The following is a 15,799-nucleotide window of genomic DNA, read 5'->3' as shown; positions in this document are numbered from 1 at the left end:
AGCGTCATTCTGTTAATGAAGTTATCTATTACAGTCAATTTCTTCTAATTGAGTGTGCGTGAATTTCGTGACAGTGCGGGGGCGAATTCTTCGTCGGGCGAGTCGCGCAAAAGCGAGATTTCATGGCGAAAGGGCTCCAGAAGGCGTTCCAGGAACGTGCCTGGCCGGATGGCCATTCTCGCGGAGTAATACCGAACAGCTCTCTCTACACGACCGCGACGACGACGACGATTGTCCTCGCGGTATACACCGAGGCATTATAATGGATTCGAGCTAAGGGCACGTATTGAGATATCAGTACGCGGTCGTGTATCGGTAATGGCCTCCCGTTCTGAGAACCCGCCTCCGTGTATTCGCGCCAGATAGGATACGCGTGTTGTTGTCGTTTTCTCGCCGCGATTGCGCCATTTATGTTGCTGTCGATCAATGTTTTTTTGAAGTCCTCGGACATGTCCGAGAAAACAATGTAATAAAATATCGCAATTGGCGCTGATTGTTTTACATTCTTAAGATTTATACTAATTTTTCGCCAAAAGCGAGTTGTGAGAAGAAATTGCAAAAAGAAATTACATGAAACTTAAATTTCATGAAAATACTATAAATAAAAGTAAATAATAATTTTTCCTATGGTGAAATGAATAATTTATGAATTTTTAGTCACAACATTATTTTCTTGATGATTATTTGCACCTGTGGCTTTAACTTCACTAATTTTTACATAAACTTTCGATTATGAAGATACGTTCTCAGAGAAAATGGCATTTGCTCATTTTGCACACGGATTATGTAATCAGCAATTTAATTTTATACGAAACGTATAACTCGAAGCAATGAGACTGAATATGTTCCGTTATAGAAACCATTCGCTTTGAAACTGATGACTTTTTACAACTGTTTAAAGAAATAGTAGTCATTACCACAAACATAATATGGGAAATATAAAGGATTGGAATAGACATTTAACATCAATATTTAACATAAATGAATAATACAAATAGTTTTTCCATTCTATCTGTTCACTTCGGCATTTACGAACGATATGCTCCTGCTTTTGCTAATAATTGTGCGTGCGTATTATACTCTATAATAGCCGGTGTAATTTCCTTTCTTTCTACCAATACTCATTTAATGACCATTGTCATTTTTTAACAAAGACAGCGTCGCAAAAGTATTATCACTAAATGTTCCCTCGACTCTACTACTTTTACGTGAAACACTTCTTTCCGCTATGCGCACTCGACGTTTCCAAGTGAATGAGGCTCGTCAAAGTCAAACGGCCGCGTCGCGCAAGAGATACCGTTGCACGCGAATGCGCGCCGCGCTGGTTCACGCATAGCTTCGCACGACGAAGTTTCATTCTTCGACGTCGAGAAGTCTGGCGTGTATTGTGCCCTGCGCATTACGCGGGACAGTGCAAAGATTAGAAATCGTAATTTTCCTGACCGCCCTCATTACATGTCGTAAGCATTCGCACCATGCGAATTGATTTCCATCAAAAGAAAAAAGGAAAAGGACCGTGATTATCAGTGAACAACGCCACGTATTAGAATTGCAACCGCTGAGCTGTTGTAATCTCCTTCGAAACTCCACCGTAATTTTTACGCTCTATTCCTATCTAAATCCAGCGTCTCTAAGAGCTATATTACATGCTGTTATTTACAGCTGGTTATTTATAAACGGCGTTGCGGAAAAAGGATCGACGCCAGACTTTCATATACCGTGTTCTTTTCAATTAGCCGTCCGTCGTAACTGTCGATCGTACATGTTTGTTCCATTCCCACCGCAAATCGTAGGCCGTAAGTGTGTTCGCGTCGCCATGCAGCCGAGCGTACCTGAATTTTCTGATATCGACGTGTGTACGACGCTCATAAAGAGGCAGACTGGGGCGGTAAAGAGCAGCGAGGAGAAATGGAAAACGGTCACGAGTGTGTACGGCATTCGAGTATCGTAAATCACTATCGACCTATTCTATTCAAATGAAACTCGTGTTCTCCCTCTCGACGATGCCTCTCGCACTCTTGTTGCTTCTGCAAACTCCTGCCCGTATCTTAAGAGATCTTATTTTGCCTCGGAATCGCATCGTTAATGAGGCAATACCGAAAATTTATACTTCAAATATTCCGATCCAACTCGCGTAAGCATCGGTAAAAAATATATTCGCCTTTCCTGCCACAAATCACGACATGTTTTAAATCGGTTTTTTTCAATGTAGTACGCATCCTCTTATATAAAATAAAAAAATTAATTGCAAAAAAATGTCACCAGCGAATGTCGATCTGAGAATCAGAGCGTTATATATAGTGCTAAAGAGATTCCAATCCTTTTTCAAATAATCTCTTCGAAATGCCAATAAAATCGCAATAAATTTTACTGATTCCGAAGTATCGCGGACCATCAATCGCTCGCCGTATTCAGTCGTAAAACGTAAGAACCGGCGGCAGCAGACGAGAAAGAGAAAGAGAAGGAAGAGAGAGAAGGAAGCATCGAAAACTCGTTCATTAAACGCGCGTAGTGGCTGCTCCGTATGTAGGCAACTCGCGGACAGAAGAAGCAGAGAAGCGGCCTAACGGTAAAGTCACGTACCGAAGAAACTCGGTTGCCGCAGCGGTTGCCCACGTACGCCAGGATCACGTAGCCACACGCGTAAATACCATGGCGTACGCAGCATAACCGAGGCGAATTGGAAGAAAGCGCGATTACGCCTCTAAGCGCGATCGAGGATGGGGAGGGAGAGGGCCGCAAATTAAGACTCCAGCTGAGAAAATTTCTTTTTTACTGTATGCGACTAATTAAACGGGACCGGAAATTAAATGCGAATGAAACATCGGTAACGCTTGACATCCTTCATATTTATATAAAAGCAGTTTTCAATAAAATATTTAATTATATAATTATTAACATAAGTTAATTTCTCCGTAAAATATAATTTGTAAAATAATATATTTATTTTTGTAACACACAAATGTACCTATGTATTTGTGCTCATATTTATGAGAAATTATTAGCATCCCAAAATATGAACAGTTATGTTTTAATTAGTTGATATCAGTGAAAAATATAATTATACATGATTGTATTTTTATAAGTATAAGTGAAATAAAAGAAACATTAATATTTACGCGTGTTTCCATCTATCATAGCGCATTTGCACACAAGGGAACGAAAAAGAAATAAATTATCATAGAGGTACACGTGGCTTTCAGAGGAGCGTGCGTGTGTAGTGGAAGGCACACTTTTCCACGCGCAATAAAACAATAATGATAAAGACTGCACAGTGACGAAGTCGATAAAATGTCAAGTGTCTTTTTATATCAACGAAAAGTCAATACTAAGTATTATTAATTATCACTTTTATTTCTCCTATTAGAAACGGTACACGTCGCGAGAAGTGAACTCCTGCGTAATGTGCTTAGAATGTAGCAATCTAAAGACTTGAGACTTATTTTTGCTTTATGTATGACATTTGTAGTGGAATCATAAACGCAACAATGTTTAATCGGCAGAGAAGAAGATAAAGACATTAGAAGAATGACAAATTACAGGAAAATTGCGCGAACGTCGGTTTCCACGGTGCAAAATTTCATCGTACGAATGACAATAGAGAAGATAAATTTTCAACCGGTTTCTCCTATAACGCAACGCGCATAAGTTAGCTAACTGAATAAAATCAAACTGTATTTAAACCGTGTACTCCGAGTGATTATACAATCAGAGCACAAGCCATAGATGTTATTGTTCATTCACGCATTAAACAACCACACAATGTCTAGTCGATTCTTGCGATTCTCATTACACATTTAATATGCATATTTAATCAAACGCATAACAGATATAATAGCAGATCATGTTAATAGATCATAATAGCAGATGTATGACGGTGCGTACAACACCGACGACCACGGTAATTGGAGCGTACGCAGCGGTACACGCGCGCCATAACAGCCGCTTCTTCATTGTTTCTCCCCTTTAATCTAGCCAGCAGCATCACACGCGCGCGCGCGGTGTACTTTCGGTTCTTTCCTTCGTCCGGGTACGTATCTCTCTGCAACGGTCGTTGCGGCCGCGGAATCCGGTCGTTGTTCGGACTATCAAAACGCACCGTATTTATACTCTCTTATGACTTCCCGTACGCACACGGTTAATCCGCCTCATATATGGCCGGCATTTAACTACAAGCGCCGGTACCACGTGTCAGAGGTGCGCGCGAGAAGAACGTGCGGAGCTTTCAAATATGGATACACGCGTGTAATAATACGTATCTTTCGTTGACCGCGTCCTTGAACGTCCCGTTTATCGCGAGCTAATACGATGTGCGTAATTTATGAGATTGTAATTTATGCGCAGGAGTATCTTGATCTTCGTCCGCGAGTTTGCCTGATTTTTAAGAAACTTCATTGAAATCTTACTTAATGTGATCGGAAAGAGTTTTAGCATATTTAAATCCAAAGATAAATAAACAAGGTGATAGGGTTTTGAAAATATCTTGCCGTTCTGAGAGGAGGAATTAAAGCAAATTCTCGAGTGAATTTCTCTCTTTCTGAAAGACCACCGCAAACGTTCCATAGCAAACGTTGAAAGAAAGCATCTTGAAGGCGACTCGACAGACGGCGGCAAATGCTCCACTTGAGCGACAAGACAAAGGATATCGGAGCGTAATAGTTGTCGTAAATTTCGCGAGTTAAATCCGACGCAACACGCGCGCGAAGAATAGGAAGAGCGAATCTCAGCACCATTTTACGATCCGATGTAACGATCAAATTAATTAGCCGTAAATTCTAAGTAAATTTGTCGAGATTATTAGTGGATGACTGATTTCGAGAATGCAAATCGGGCGAGATTATAATGTTGCATGCAAAATGCGACACATTTCACTGATAATTACAGCGATCATTGTCGATTGATGCTATTCATGGGCACGTTAATCTAATGAATTCGCGGACACGCTTCGCATACGCTCCGCGCGCGATAACGCGTGAGAACTCGCACGTGGCATTTCCCAGAAACGCTTTCATTTTTTCTCTCCCCCCTTTTTTTTTTTTTTTTTTTTTATCGTAAAGTTGCACGAGTTCGCTTTCTCGATGGGAGCCGAGAGAAATATCGAAGGGGGCGATCGACCTTTGAAGGCGCCTTTCGAAAATCCAAGTGCTCGCGTCTCGCTTTGCCTCGCCGACGAGCTCCGACCTCGCTCGATTTACCTCATGCGCAACACAAGTAAACGCAGCCGGAGAAAGAACCATTGCGATTTGCGTCAGTAAACGGCCACCCACGTGCGCAGCGCCGCCGAACGCTGATTAATGTCCTCGATTTCGAGCCCCGGGATCGATCCTAGATCGTAGATCGCGGGCGCCGACACGCAACCCGACGTCGCTCTCGCGAGGGCCGGTCGTTCGACACGAGTGAGGATTGCGCAACTCGTATCTCGCTTGCGTTAGCGATACCGACGACCTTTCATGTCCCTTAAGTACGGGAGAGAACGGCCGCATAACTAAACTAGAATATACCGTGAACCCTACGACATGTTACGCAATCCGGAAACTTTTTTTTCGAAAGTTACGCATTGAAACGCGAAAACCGGACATTTTATCCCCGAGCGACGGATAATTGCTTTTCGCAAACAAGCTTACATCAGTAGATGATGTATATAATCTTTATTCTTCAGCTTTTGTCAAGAAGGGACTTGGTTACAATGTTTCTAATACACTCATTCATCCATACCTCTCTCTTTTACCTTACAAAACTATGCTATACTATTCTATACTATCCTCCAATATCTACAAGATATTACAACATATTACAATTCTTCTTCCTTTTAAATTCTTCATTCTTTACCTTTACCTTATTTACATTGCCTTACATTGCTTCTCTTTATTTTTCTAATTATTCTTTCTTCTTACTTACTACTTTCTTTCTAATTTCATATTTACATTCTTATATTTCATCAGTAGGTGATATTATTTCGTGATAATAATTGAATGTCTCTTCATGAATATGAAGTGCAAGAAACGGTATGTTACAAATGGTACATTGATATTTATAAAATCATTTTAAAAGGACAAATTTTAATCATTTTTAAACACAAAGATATAATTGAAGTCTACTAATTTACAGTGCTTTCATAAGAGCACATTATAAATCACCTGTGTAAATTATCGAAATTATTATAAAGTTCTTTTTTTCAATCACCTAACGATTAACTTGTATAAAAACTTCATGAATCATTATTAGTTTAATTAACTAACACTGTAAGTGCTAATGTGCTATTGGTCAATCTCTCCTACTTTACATACGCATATTTCTTTCCTCTGACTTTAGTACCTGTGAATCATTCGTAGATGCTGAAATGTATTTCTATAATGTGTTGCTTAACATTACGCAATGATCTGAATAGAAATCACAAATTTTCCAAAAATAAATTTTCAACAAACTTCACCGTAGTTTTTCGAATAATATGCAATTGCGAGTAACATTTGAATTTTTTAAACTCAATAATTCATCGAATAAATTTAATCATAAATAATGATTAAAGCTGGAAAAGATAAAGATTATAAATTTATAAACGGTTTGAACGATTTTTGTCGGAAATAATACAGGTTCTTTGATCTTTTGCTGAACCAAAGCCGCGCGAAAGAAGAGAAGAAGAGGAGGCTGAAAGGGCAGCAAGAGAGGGCAAAATGCGACGTCGCAGTTCCAAGAAAACTCAAGAAGGTCGCCGCGGTCCTCGAATCGATTTAATTCACCTCGTGAAAATGTTCTTCGCATTAACGATCGATACGCGTTCTACCTTTAACTCCCAAGCTATGTACAATAAATAGCGAACTTTTACCGTAATAAATACCAACGACCGTTATAACTCCATAGGAGAAAAAAAGTTGACGTCGAATGTTTTCTACGTACTTTATATACTATCGATAAGTCGAAGAACAGAGAGAAATATCTTGGCGAATGGCTCTACACGTGATATATTGTCTATAACTTTTCTCGCAACATACATAATATACGAGAGAGCCTTTATAGTGATAATAATAGTGATAGATATTTATCGAATTTTGCAATGCCCCAAGTTTCATCCTTTTCCGCGACTCTCAGCATTAAATGCTGCGCAAGTTCACCTCTTTGAAATCTGAACTCATCAAAATTCGGCGCAAATCTGATTTCAGGTAAAATTCAGATAAACTACTTTGAAGCGAATGATCGAAGATTACACCGATCGCGTTTTTTAAATTAGAGCAGATCTTCGCGAGGTGACATCCAGTCGTGAGTCTCACGACATCAGGAGAAGGAAAGAAAAAGAGAGACAGAGAGAAAGAGAGCAAAAAGGGGCGAGAGGCGCGCGGCGGGGAAGTCGAAACCGTAAAAGTCGCGCGATGGAAACGAGTCTGGATGCAATTACTACGAGGCTGGCTATCCTCGGACCAGGAACGAACGGCCAACCACGCCCTCGCTAATGCGAGCCCGCGCGAGACAGGATTTCGAATTGGCTCGGCAAGGACGCCTGCTATATACAATGGCTCCTGCGCGGCACAAAGACCGGCTACTGACATTTTTTAATTACACCCTGTTTACGCGCGGACTGAGAACACGGATCGACGCGGCGCGCCGCTATCGCCGACAATAAGTTTCGCACGATATGGGCACGTGCTTTTCCATATCGGCGACCGAAAATATTCACGATAACCTGGACAAAGACTGAGACGCAAGAGCGAGACGATCGAAAAAGCTTGTGCTCGTCTCTACAATAATAAAGCAAATAAAGTAGATTTATCGAAAATTCAAACTGGCATAAATTTGACAGGTTTAATTGATGACGCTATAAATACGGAAAAAAGGTATTTCGCCGACTGCATAAATGATTGAAACGATTTCTTCGAAAAAGCTTGAGAATCAAACGACAATACGTGAGAATAAACCAAAAAGACAAAAAGATACAAAAAAAGCAAAGTGTTGTGTAATCAACTATAGCTGATTAGGACCGCACCGCCGACATGCTGACCATGCTCATACATAATTAAAATCGCATATATAATATATTCGTTGTAAGAAATTTCTTCGTGAAAAAAACTTATTTTCTGCATTTCTCTGTTTCATAAATGTTAATGTCGTAATGATATATGACCATTATTTATTTCGGCAGATTAAATGGAAAACTCCATACGCAAATATCTTAATTATCTTTTGCAAGCGACGATAATAAACGAAAACGCAATCTATTTTCGGAAACCAAAGTCCATTCTTTTAACTGTTTTCGGCGAGAGCAATTATGCTGTTAAATACCATTTAATCGCATACTCGTATCAACTATCACTCTTGCACCATTTTTGTCGTGCATATCGCAAGAAGTAAACTCGAATACTTATACCTCTTTGTGTAAAAATTGTTTGCTTTATCTTCGCAAAAACTTTTTGCTCCATAACTAAATTATTTATTTCAAACTACATGAAATAAAAGCTCGATTATTCCAAGAGAATCATTGCTTATTAAATTAAAGAGTAATAATAGAATCTCAAAGAATAAGATTATCATTAATATAAAATAAATGTATCATGCAAATCGAATATTACAGCACTAAATTGATTATCTTCTAAATTTTATTTCTCATCTATATTTCTTGCGTCATATGGTTTTAATTTTAATATTATCCATGATTAAAAATAATAGCAACAATTGTGATTGATTTTAATTCTTCGTTATCAAAAAACATTTTTTGACGATATTGTTAATACTGATTATAATCAGCAGAAAAGATTTTTAAAAATTCCAAAGATACATTACTGAAAATTTAATACGTTATCTCTTACATAAATGTAAATTTATGCAAAAATAAGTTGTAATTGTGAAAAATGTAGAAAATATTAATTTCGTGCTTCTGCATGTAAAGATCGACAATTATTTCTACAATTTAATCCCAATTCAATTTCTGATTCATTTCAAGTAATCAGTTAAGTAAATTGGAGACGCGAGGAGAACGACTATATTTAGTAACCAATAATTTTTTAAAATAACAGAATAGTGCGATTCAATCGTACGAATAGCGCGGAGTCTTATCGAGGTGACGCGTTTTACGGAAGACGATAAAGCCTGCTCGGTAAAAGTTGCACCGCCAAGAAAACCGCGGACCGGCAGCGGATTTCGCTTCTGTTTTTACCGCGAAATTTTCCATCACGTACCAGCCGAGTGAATTTCTCGGTTCTCGTACCCAACTATCGACACTACCAGTTTTATAGTGGTGGTAGATTCGAAAGTTAGCCTTCCGTACGACCGGCTTGTATCTTTCTTCGGCAGGGCTGTAACTATTACGACGTATGCGATCGGAAAACGGACCACTCCACAATTCTTTCTTCGCTGACGTTTAATGTCTTTAACACTTATTTATGCTGAGGCACATATGTGGTCTTAACATTTGTCAGTTATTTATTGCGAGATCGGTTTGAAATATGAAAGATATATAAATGTAGCTAAATAAACTTACAATTGTGCAAAGTCACTAGAGTATTTTTATTTGCAAAAATTCTAAAATTCGCTCTTCAGATTTAAAATAAAGATAATATGTGTGGATTATTGTTTAATACGTTAAAGATTATGTGAAGAATATGACCCAATTATTCCTTCGCGAATATAATTTTAATGTTATAAATTTGCGTGAACAAAATGTGTTTCTGTCAAAGCAGAAAAGACCATGTAATATTCAAACAAATAAGCGACTAATTTAATAATTTTGTAGTTCTCATATTTGTCTGTAACATTGAAGCAAGCATAACTCTTATTATAATATATTTCATTACGTATTCTTTACAAAGCTATAATGCATTGACTTCGTGAAAAATTGACTGTTTGTAGAATAACCGTGTTGAAAACCAATCACTCGCAATATAAATCAAAGAAGAATTTTTAACGAAATACATTTAAATATTGCGTACGGTTTGATGCAATATACTTATTTCTAAGCACATCTTCAAAACGACATATGTGAAATAAATTGCAAGAAAAGGATTGAACATAAAATGCGTAAAATATGCAGAAAATGTAATAAATGGAATAAAAACTTACCGTTTCCACCATGTCGAATCCTCCTCCGTACACCATAACTCGGTTCCCTTTGCTTGCAACTCCACACTTTTGACAGCTGCCGTCCTCACGCACGAGAATCGATCTCTCAGCGCTCTCAATCGAGAGGAGAGATCGAATCTATATTATCTTCGCGTGATTGCCGATGACGACGACGACGACGGAAAATCCACCGGATCCTCCTCGTCCTCTTCAATGCGCTTTCGTCGATAGTTTTTATCCAGCTGCTCTATCACGATTGTCTCTCCGTCCTCGTCGCGTACGCGGCTGTATCTCTCGCGAAATCCCGCGGCTCTCCTCGCGGCTTCTCGCGGCCGTCGTGTGTCGCGTACAATCGACCGACTGACCGTCGGTAGAATGTGTGGCGGGAGTCGGTGGTCGCGTTCGAATCAAAGTAAATCCAACCGGAATCAACCGAGTATCGTCGAAAACATCCGAGTGTACGCGACCTACTAAGTTGCACATGCGCAATTACGAGCGCGCTAGCGATTCTTACCGGCAAAATAATAACGCGACGCGTCGCTTCGCCTTCGCACATTCGCAAATCTCCTCGGCACTGTAGACACGTGGTCGTTACTACGCGCTTAGCAACTTCCGCGCTCGCCACGCATATTCTTGCGATAGATTAGCATCGCAACGATACACACGACACTGAAATTTGCGAGAAAAATCACGTATCTTCTTCTTTACCGTCGTGTTACTTAATGATCGCGATATATTGAAAATGTCGGCATATTTATGAATTTTTATTAAGGATCTAGTTATGACACTGATGGAATTCTTCTGGCAGGCAGCTCGATCGAGCGATCGCGACGCGCATTTTGCCTTTCGCGACTGTTATATGCGACGCGGCAAGTCGGGATGAACCGAGCGACCTACTAAAGATTGGCGCGCACGCACGACGTCTTCTTTCTTTTTAACTTGATCTATCGACGATCGATTAATTTTGCAAGAAAACCAATCGAAAAGTTACGCATTTAGTTCTTTATTGATACAAGAAGTGACACGTAAAGTACAGCAGATAAAGAAAAAGTATATTGAAGATGCGCGCTGAATAGAAATTTTTCGATATTATTTTGCCAGCGTTATACTTGTGTTCGACACTTTTGCAAAATTTAATGTGTAATTTTCAATGTAATAATAATAATATATTCATACTTAAAAAATAGAAAAATTTCTATTGCGTATATTTTTTAATCACTGCGCTTGAATAACAATGATGAGAAAAAAAGTCAAAAAGTAGATAAACTTTTTTTACTTTTAAATTAATTGAAAATGTTCCTTTTTTACTCATCTTGATATAATGTAATATTTGCTGTAAAGTAAAATTATAACATGTTAATTATTTTCTAAATAAATATCACAATATTTCTTCATGATTCCAATTAATTCGGAAATATCAAATTGCTTGGTTTCAGAAGCTAATAAAATTGTACATATTTACAATTATTTTGCAACATGCAGTGATTGTATTTACATGTGCTGACAGTATTTGGTAATACGCAATTTAATACTGTGATGTAGATATTATGTAGTGGATGTGAGTGAAAAATAAAAATATATTAGAACACACGTGTTTATTTCGAAGATAAAACACAACGCGCTCATAAGTCAGAGGTTGAAATAAACGCTACGTGCGTCACGCACTCTTAACTGCATCCTGTCCATGCACACCAACGTAATTCTATTACTTTCGAACAATGTCCTCTGATAGGAGATCAGAATCTGCGCCATAACTCCGCGAAGGTATATAACTTAAGCCGCACAATGCTCCGGCATTTTTCTCGATAGAAGTTAGCGAAAACAAACGAAACGCAATGCGAAAATGATTTTTAAATGAGAAAAGAATGCATTCTCTTATTATACCGACATAATAGAAAAGTCAAAGCATATCTATTTGCCATGCGATAAGGCATCCTGCGAGCACGCGCGAGCGCACCAACCTTGATACGACAGTAAATAACTCGTATGTGCGTAACGCGCGCCCGAGAGCGCGCGCGCTCCTTGAAATCAGAGTCCCGACGCGGCGATTCGCACGAGAGCACGCAGGCATTCGCGTGGGCGATTAGATCCGCGACACGCTTTATCGCAGGGAGAAAAATCGGCACAATAGCCCTTTGTGTGTCTGTCCGCGGCGCGAGAGACGGTTCGGCGATGGTGTCGCGTCGCGATGTCAGCATGTTTTTGTCGTCGTCGTTGTCGTCGTCCTCGTCGTCGTCGTCGTCCTGGTTGTGAAACAAATTCCAGGACAATCGTTTTCCTGATCTACACAATGCGCCGCGAATTACGTAGCGCTTACCTTCGAAGAAATGATCTGCTTTCAAGCTTGCGCATGGACCTCATCGCATAAAATGCGCCGAGATACGCATCGATGATCGATTTACCGTGGTTAAATGCACCGTTAATGAAAATTATCACATAATCCGTACAACATTGGATATTATTGTATTACCGGGAAAACGTAGTCTGTGTTTCGTAACGCGTCTTCTTTTTCCTAAGAAAGATGACTTACTTGTGGCATCTCTACATATATCATATTTAACATAGTAAGCACTTAGTTATGTTTTCTTATCTCCTGCTTGCGTCATATTTATTAATATCAGCACAATTATGATTAATAAACGCCGCGTAAAATCAAAACAGCAAACATTATGTATGTATTATAAAATTTCTGTTAATCAAATCTTGAAATTTTCTAGAGATTATATTTCCGACAAGATAAACTATCGTAATAAATTACGTAACGTGCAGCTTGCTACTGAATTCTTATGTCGAATAAAATTTGTAAAAGAAAAATTTTATAATTTCGGAGAAATTCGTAACTCAATCCTCCTTCCAATGCTCCTTTTCTTATTCCTGTTACAGTCCGTAAGAATTGCGTCACGCATTTCTCAGAAATCCCCTTATGCAATCGATCGCAGTCGACTACGAGAGAGGACCAACGAAACCGTTTTCGCGCATGCATATCGTGATTCTGTTTCGCTCAGCGCAAACTTTACGAGAATCGCTTGAAATTAAAAGTGTAACATACGCTTCCATTCGCGCATATTCATATACGGAATATTTAAATTTTTTGTCTCAAGCGACTTGATTACGCGATTTATATTGACCGCAAACGCACAGGTGTTCGCTGTCGATCGGTTTTACGAGTCCAATAAACGTTTCACATAATCATGGTTAAACTGATCTTTCCTCAATTGCGAAAGTGCATGTCCGGTTAAGAATCTAAATCCATTCAGTAAAAATCAACACGCGCGTTTTAATTCACGGCAAATTTATTATGCAACGTTATCACTTTATGTTCGTTACTTTATCTGATAATAATAAATAATCAGTCCTTTTTCTCTTCGAGCATTTAAATCGTATATGTATCTTTTTTTCATACATACGCTTTTAATTTATTTCAAATTATTGTCCAAATAAAGATGTGTTTGCATGCAATTTATGTTATTTAGTATCGACAATTTTTTAAATGAACGTTGTGTAAACGCATTTTCACCATTCAAATGGTAAATGGTATCGAACACGTTTGCGTCCAGTACGAGCGCATTTGCGTCATCACTGTGACGGAACTCGATGGAGAAAGCGCATTCACCGAAAACAGTCTCGATGAGGTTTTGCGTATCTCCGACCATGGCAGAGACAGAAAGATCATGTGGGAAACATGAAGAGCGGTAGAAACAAAAATGCGAGGATCTCACTAGACATGACGTCCGTTGGACGATTCGACTGCGAGAGAAAAAGAGAGAAAATGTGAAGAAAAAAGGGAGCAGGATTTACGTCGGAAAAGAAAAAAAAACAAGACTGCGAAAGTGCAATGGCACTTACGTTCCTTTTACGCGATCCCGTGAGAGTCGGCTGTTGCACGTCAGTAATGATTTGCATTTCCGTTGAGGAATTCATTCTTCCAGAATTCATTCCCTTAAATACGACATCATTAGAATAATAATTATAATGTTTGACCACTTTTTTGAAGATAAATATTTTTAAAAACCTTTCTTTTGATTTAAATTTTCGAGGTATTAGAAAAATAATAATGAAAAAGAAAGATTCCGTAGCCAAATAATATTACATAATAATGCAACAGCGATATGCCGCTTTCATTGATATTATACTATAAAATTTAAAATTTTTAAAATTAATTGTCTGTAATTCAATATTCTATAGCTATGTTTTACAATTGTTTCAAAGTTTCAATGATGCGATATCTCCAAAAAATTCTTGTTATATCTTTTAAAATATATAATTTTATATTTTATACTTTTTGACGAAATTATTTTCCAGAGATTTTTGTTAGTTGTAGAGTATTTTCATTTTTTTCATTATTAATTTGAAACAATATAATTTCTACGTGAAGTTAACAGCCCGAAAATAAGTATATTACAGTGTAATAATATTCTGTCCCATGTACCCCAATTTATTAAGTTTATCTTGACAAGCTCATTTAATTTAGCGAGCTTTGTTATCAGCAAGTTAATTCCGCGACTTATGCAGGAGAAGAAAATAATAGAGCGTCGTTGTGCTATTACCGAGGAATTTTCGCGTGTTTCCGTCCGGTCGGCAGAAAATCATTATTTTATCGCCGATGAAGCATTATCTTCCGACAATCGGGATAATAATTGTCCACCGAGGCCGACTCGGTCCCGAGATATCCCATTGTTCGAAGGATCCCGGCCCAAGATACTAGATATTTTTCATCGGCTCGTATCTTCGCAACGTTCGCGTATTGCGACCACCCCGTGGTATCTCGCATGAGGTCTCTAGAGCGTACTTAGGCCTCGTGCACACTGAAAAACAGAATTTTACCTCCCGATCGATCGTGCCGAACGAAACTCCGTAACAAATATCATTGACTCCAAATTACTTTGTCAAAAGATATTAAACATTATACAAATTAGCTCTCGCGATTATTCAAAATTTTGCTAAAAAGATCTGAGAAATATTTATGAATTTCAGCGCAGCTTTATTATATTATTCGTCAATATGGATTGAGATTTTTTCGAAGAAACCTCGTACATTGTAACACGAAACCCTTCGTTCGACGCTCAAATTTCGGGCCTTGAAACCGCGCATTCAATATTAGCGGCTTCTGCCAACGAGCGGATACGTGGAGATGGTGCGAGCATGTCTGGCGGCAGAAACGACGTAATTACGATCGCAAAGCGATCGTGCCAGCCATTATCTATCGCACGGTGCATACGATGCAGTTCTCGCAAAGGTTACAACACGCCATCGCAGCTCGTATTGTAACCTTTGCGAGGCGTTCTGTCGCAATCCCTTACAATACGCGCGTTTACCGCCGCGATTCCGAACGCGAACGCGCCTAATGCTTTATCACACGAATTAATAGCGCATGGTGTTTTTTAATAATCCGCTTGATTTATGAAATGCACGCCGCGCACGGAATTATGATCATACCTGGTGTGCGGCGCTTGGCCATTTCTTTATTTTTCTCTCTCTTTTATTCGTACATGAGCCTTCATCGGCGCGAATAATAAAGTTCGCTTGTGCGAGAGGATTCGTTCGCGAGAGAAGTGAATTTCACGCCTATTCCCCGTCATGCCACTTTATCACTTGTGACGCTCTCTGAAAAAAAAACATCTAATTTCTGATTGCGAAAGCAAAGTCACATATAAAGTTTAAAAAGAAAAATGCTACCACAAGCGGAAAAACATTATTATTATTGTGTAGAGATTATCTAGTTATATGTCACTTAGATCATAAATACACAAGATTT

The 15,799-nt window shown here is 38.7% G+C and overlaps 1 protein-coding gene across 1 annotated transcript in view; it reads right to left on the bottom strand.

The window, feature by feature from the left end:
- The window catches only part of Ets98B (DNA-binding protein Ets98B), a 62,717-nt gene extending 51,491 nt beyond the window's left edge, over positions 1–11,226 (bottom strand). Inside the window, exon 1 of the mRNA XM_067350603.1 lies at positions 10,045–11,226. Within this exon, the coding sequence (XP_067206704.1) occupies positions 10,045–10,080 (36 nt within the window). The 5' untranslated portion in view covers positions 10,081–11,226. The remainder of the gene's footprint in view (positions 1–10,044) is intronic.
- Positions 11,227–15,799: the final 4,573 nt, after the last annotated feature.

The sequence above is a fragment of the Linepithema humile genome, chromosome 2 (assembly GCF_040581485.1).
Source record: "Linepithema humile isolate Giens D197 chromosome 2, Lhum_UNIL_v1.0, whole genome shotgun sequence".
Taxonomy (NCBI): domain Eukaryota; kingdom Metazoa; phylum Arthropoda; class Insecta; order Hymenoptera; family Formicidae; genus Linepithema; species Linepithema humile.
The sequence above is the reverse complement of the archived record's forward strand: the minus strand, read 5'-3'. Positions and strand labels throughout refer to the sequence as shown.